The 4,681-nt window shown below is 38.5% G+C and overlaps 1 protein-coding gene across 1 annotated transcript; it reads left to right on the top strand.

The window, feature by feature from the left end:
* Positions 1–3,794: 3,794 nt before the first annotated feature.
* On the top strand, positions 3,795–4,430 carry LOC311358890 (gamma-crystallin M1-like; the record flags this gene model as incomplete). Its single annotated transcript, XM_084478990.1, has 2 exons — positions 3,795–4,049; positions 4,155–4,430. The coding sequence occupies exons 1-2, from the start codon at positions 3,846–3,848 to the stop codon at positions 4,428–4,430; spliced, it is 480 nt and encodes a 159-aa protein (XP_084335116.1). The 5' UTR covers positions 3,795–3,845.
* Positions 4,431–4,681: the final 251 nt, after the last annotated feature.

Genomic DNA, 4,681 nt, shown 5'->3' with positions numbered 1-4,681 from the left:
CCCCTGTATAGAGAGGCTGATTCAAACACATTCTCATTCGTAACGTCTGGACCTTGGACAACTGAAAAAGTTGTATGGGAATCAATGGCGCTAAATTTAAAAAAGTTTTAATTTTGATCTAAATCATTTTAAATTGTTTTTCCTCATCAACAAATTGATGTATTGTAAAAAATGTCAGGTGTAGGAAACTGTGCAACACCAGTAAACAATAGTTAATCAACTTAAAGTATGTGGAAAAAGGGAGCAAAATAAATGTGAGCACACTTGATGACTTTGAGTTTTCATATGTATGGTTATTAGCCCACTATATTCTGTTTAAATCTGTTGACATGTCTTTATGTATACAGTTGTAGACATGACATTTAATAAAAATATTAGGGATGCACGATAACTTTTTTTTTAACCAATACAGATAACCGATAACTTTCAGCTCCTAAAGGCCGATACCGATACCAATAACCGATAACACACACATATCCATTTATATGATCATGACCTAAGATCATGACATTGTCGCGCAGACATCAGTAGAATCAACTGGGGGTTTATGGGGGCTGGCTTGCAAGGGGCGGGATATGACGTAGGGTCGAGGTTCACAGTAGGCTACAGCCCCTGTCACTCAGGTGTGTTTTGGTCAGACCGCAGACAGCAACGGAGGCAGAATGGGCAGAACTCATTGCAATCATCTTAAATGTTGCTGCAGCGATGCATCATATATTCTGTTGCATCCACAACATCCACATCAATCGATGAAAGATTGGAGCATGAGTTACAGACAAATAGAAGAAATGACGGCATTGCGAACGACTGCGTTACCGGAGGAAGAGAGTCTTTTTTTGCTTCATTTCACATCTAACAAACACTGGGACAAATGTAGTTGATTTCTGTGTTTAACAGAGAAAACAGGGAGTGGAAGGCCGGGACCCTATAATGTTCAGCTAACTGTTTTCAATAATAAGTGTTACGAGAGTAGCGTATGTGTGTGCGCGGGAATGGCAGTGTGTGTGTGTGTGTATGTGAGTGAGTGGACGAGCGAGGAGAGCGAGCGGTAGCGTGTGTCAGTTTAGTGAAGTAACGAACGAGTCTGGTTGTGGCTGTGCAAACGTGTATTGTAACGTTAGTGAAACTAAGAATAAAGTACTCAGCCTGTCAATCATCGGCGGCCGCTTCATTCCGACCATATTCTGACCTATAAACAGACCCACTACTGGTCAAAGTGAAGGGTGGTACCCCCGAGAGAACATTGACGTCTCCACAGGGAACGTCTACCCTGTGCTCCTCGACTACGGTGTGGGAGCCGACAGCAGGAAAGGTGTAACATAATAATAAAAAAAAACATTTTCTATATCCGCGTGCAGTTGTGAACTCATGTATCGTAATTGATTGTATGATGTGTACTTTTAGGGTTACGATAAGACCTTTCATTTAGCGTTAGTGGGAGCAGGGCACTGAAATTATATAGGCTATGTTATCGGGGCTATTCGTCATGTTATCGGACTTAACAGAATGACGTAATAATTTCTGTTATCGGCCTGATAATTATCGTGCACCCCTAAAAGATATATATATATTTTCATTTATGGGGAAAATTCTATTAAAATTAGACATCCCTGCCAGGAAAATTTTATTGAGATTCAGAAATCAACATCCAAACTTTTTAAATTAAGCGCCATTAACTCCCACAGAACTTTTTCAGTTTCCAATGTCCAGACATGATGCATGAGATGGGGACTAAGCCATTTAATTAGCCTTGTGAATTCATCCTGATCTTCTTCTAGTACACATACTGTTTCTACATTATCATTCTCGACCTGACCCCATTGAAAGCCTCATCCAAAAAAAGAAGTGTCGCAATCTAAACCGTTTATCCCAATTAAGACCGAATAATGGAAAAAGATTATCAGAATTCTGCAAAAAGGCTTTTTCTAAGAGAATATTTATTGCTTTACTTCAAACAGATATGGCAAGAGCAAAGAGAGCAAGACTAGCACTTAGTTATTTAATGTTTAATTTAAAATGCTGTCCAGCTAAGGCCGTACAAATTCATAGCAAAAGAAAACTTGAATATCTGGATGATCACAAGGATCCTCCTCATAGCCTAATAAATCAACCCCCTCCATGTCCAGAAGGTCTACATCAGGGCAATTCAACCTCCTTAACAAGTGGGCCAAAAAGGAAAACCACTCAGGGTTCATGGGCCACACAGCGTAAAACTATGTCAATGAAACGCTACAAATAAATCATACTTAAAGTAGTGTTAACTTAATAGATATAGTACTACTACATGGAATAAACTTGTCAGACGCGTTCCTTTCTTCTTCACTTTTAATCTTGCTTGGAGAGAGACATCTTGAAGCGTGTTATTAGCATAGCTTAAGTGAGTTTCTCCGTGGCCCGCCAGCATAAAATGCAACGTGAGCTTGACTGAGGCAATAGCAGGTGCAGACAGAGCCTTATAGGCATGTGTATGACAGATTTAATGCATTCATTTTAATTATCATATTACACTGTAATATGATAAATAAAACAAATGCAAACCAAAAAAAATAAAATAATAATAATAATAATTTATATATATATTTTTTTATAATTTCTTTTTTTTTGGTTTGCAGGCAACCTCTTGCGGGCCAGAAAAAAATTAAGAAGGGCCGTATTCGGCCCACGGACCGCTAGCTGAATAGGCCTGGTCTACATGAATCTAATCAATTATATTTTTTGAGGCATTCTCAATGGATGTCTTTGACAATTTAGAATCCGAATTGTTGAAAACGTATCTAAATTAAAGTACAATTATTGTCATAGACTGTGTTACATCTGGTACTGCTGCGTCAGTATCATGTGATTGACGGCAGTGTCATGTGATTGAAATACTAGAGTATTGTATGAATACTAATAATTTGATGCTCATTATGTAAATAGTTGTTTAAAACTGATAAATTCATAGCAGATAATTAAGAGCAGTTGAATAAGGGGTGGGAATACATAAGCTTTGGCTTCCTCCCACTCCTTTTCGGACATACACTACATTTATTTTATAAATATTGTTTATGACACTTTATAATTATTGTTGTTTCGTGTTATGTGTATTTGTATGATGTGTCATACTTGCTTTTTTTGTTTTATTTTTTAGTTCGAAATAAAGACGAAATTAATGAATGAATGAAACGGAAGGAGGGAAGCATTTTTGTGAATAAATAAATGGAGTACGCTCAGTCTCCGTTATAGTAAGGTAGAACTGGCTTCCACCAACTAGCCTTTATCAGTTATACTTAGTTATATTAAAAAATATATATGGTTACATGTGTTTACTCTTTGTATTGTACTTTATTGCTGTTAGACGTATGGCATATACACATATTTTTGAAAACATTTTATAAAGAAAGATTGAAGATGATTTAAAATGTCAAGTTCATATTTGAATCCTCCATCCATCTATACATTAAATTAGCGCAACCCTGTTAAGAGCATGTGGAAGCTTCTCAATGGGCTTTTACAGTACGTTGAGTCAGGGTCATGAGTCAGTCGTTTGAACAATAGGGGCCGTCATGCAGTCTTTGGGTCTGTTCAGGTATAAATGTAGGGGCTTGACACAGGTAGAGCATCAGTTCACAAACCGATCTCTGAGAGACCTGAAAAACCAACACAGCCATCATGATGGGCAAGGTATATATATATATATATACATAGTATTAACGTAAATATTTGATTTGCGTTAATATAATGACATGTTATAGATTAAAGCCAACAAGTGGCTTTAATGAAATTATAAACTATGGCTGACAATTTTTTTGTTTCAGATCACTTTCTACGAGGAGAAGAACTTCCAGGGTCGCTCCTATGAGTGCATGAGCGATTGCATGGACATGTCCTCCTACATGAGCAGGTGCCAGTCCTGCAGGGTGGAGAGCGGCTGCTTCATGCTCTATGAGAGGAACAACTACATGGGCCAGCAGTTCTTCATGAGGAGGGGAGAGTACAACGACATGCACCGCATGCAGAGCATGGGAATGATGTTTGACAACATCAGGTCCTGCAGAATGATCCCCTTCGTAAGAGAAATCACAGTGCAACTTTTACTCTGAACTAGTTTAACTGTTACTTTGACTGTGTTGATGACTCTGCTGACATTGTTTCTCTGAACTTCTGCATTACAGCACAGAGGCCAGTTCAGGATGAAGATCTACGAGAGGGAGAACTTCGGTGGTATGTCCAATGAGATGATGGACGACTGTGACAACATCCAGGATCGTTACCGCATGTCCGACTGCCAGTCCTGCCACGTGATGGACGGACACTGGCTGATGTACGAGCAGGCCCACTACAAGGGCAGGATGATGTACATGAGGCCCGGAGAGTACAGGAGCTTCAGGGATATGGGCATGAGCGGCCAGAGGTTCATGAGCATGAGGCGTATCACTGACATGTGTTAGTTTCCTCATCAATAAAACATGATCTAACTTAAATTTGCTGGATTTCTTGCTGGTCATTGTAACTTGATATTCCCTGACTATCCAAAATAATACATCATATTCTGGAGTTAGCCATTATGATTAAAATCATGTGATGGCAACTTTGAAGGGAAAATTGTATCTTAAAGGATATGGGGTAAAAAAGTAATTACAAAAAAAAACATATTGTAGTATATACATTATCTATGTGAAAGTTAGTATAGTAATGTGGT

Source organism: Micromesistius poutassou (genome assembly GCF_964030765.1).
Source record: "Micromesistius poutassou genome assembly, chromosome: 14".
NCBI classification, from domain to species: domain Eukaryota; kingdom Metazoa; phylum Chordata; class Actinopteri; order Gadiformes; family Gadidae; genus Micromesistius; species Micromesistius poutassou.
This window is presented reverse-complemented; position numbering and strand designations above follow the sequence as displayed.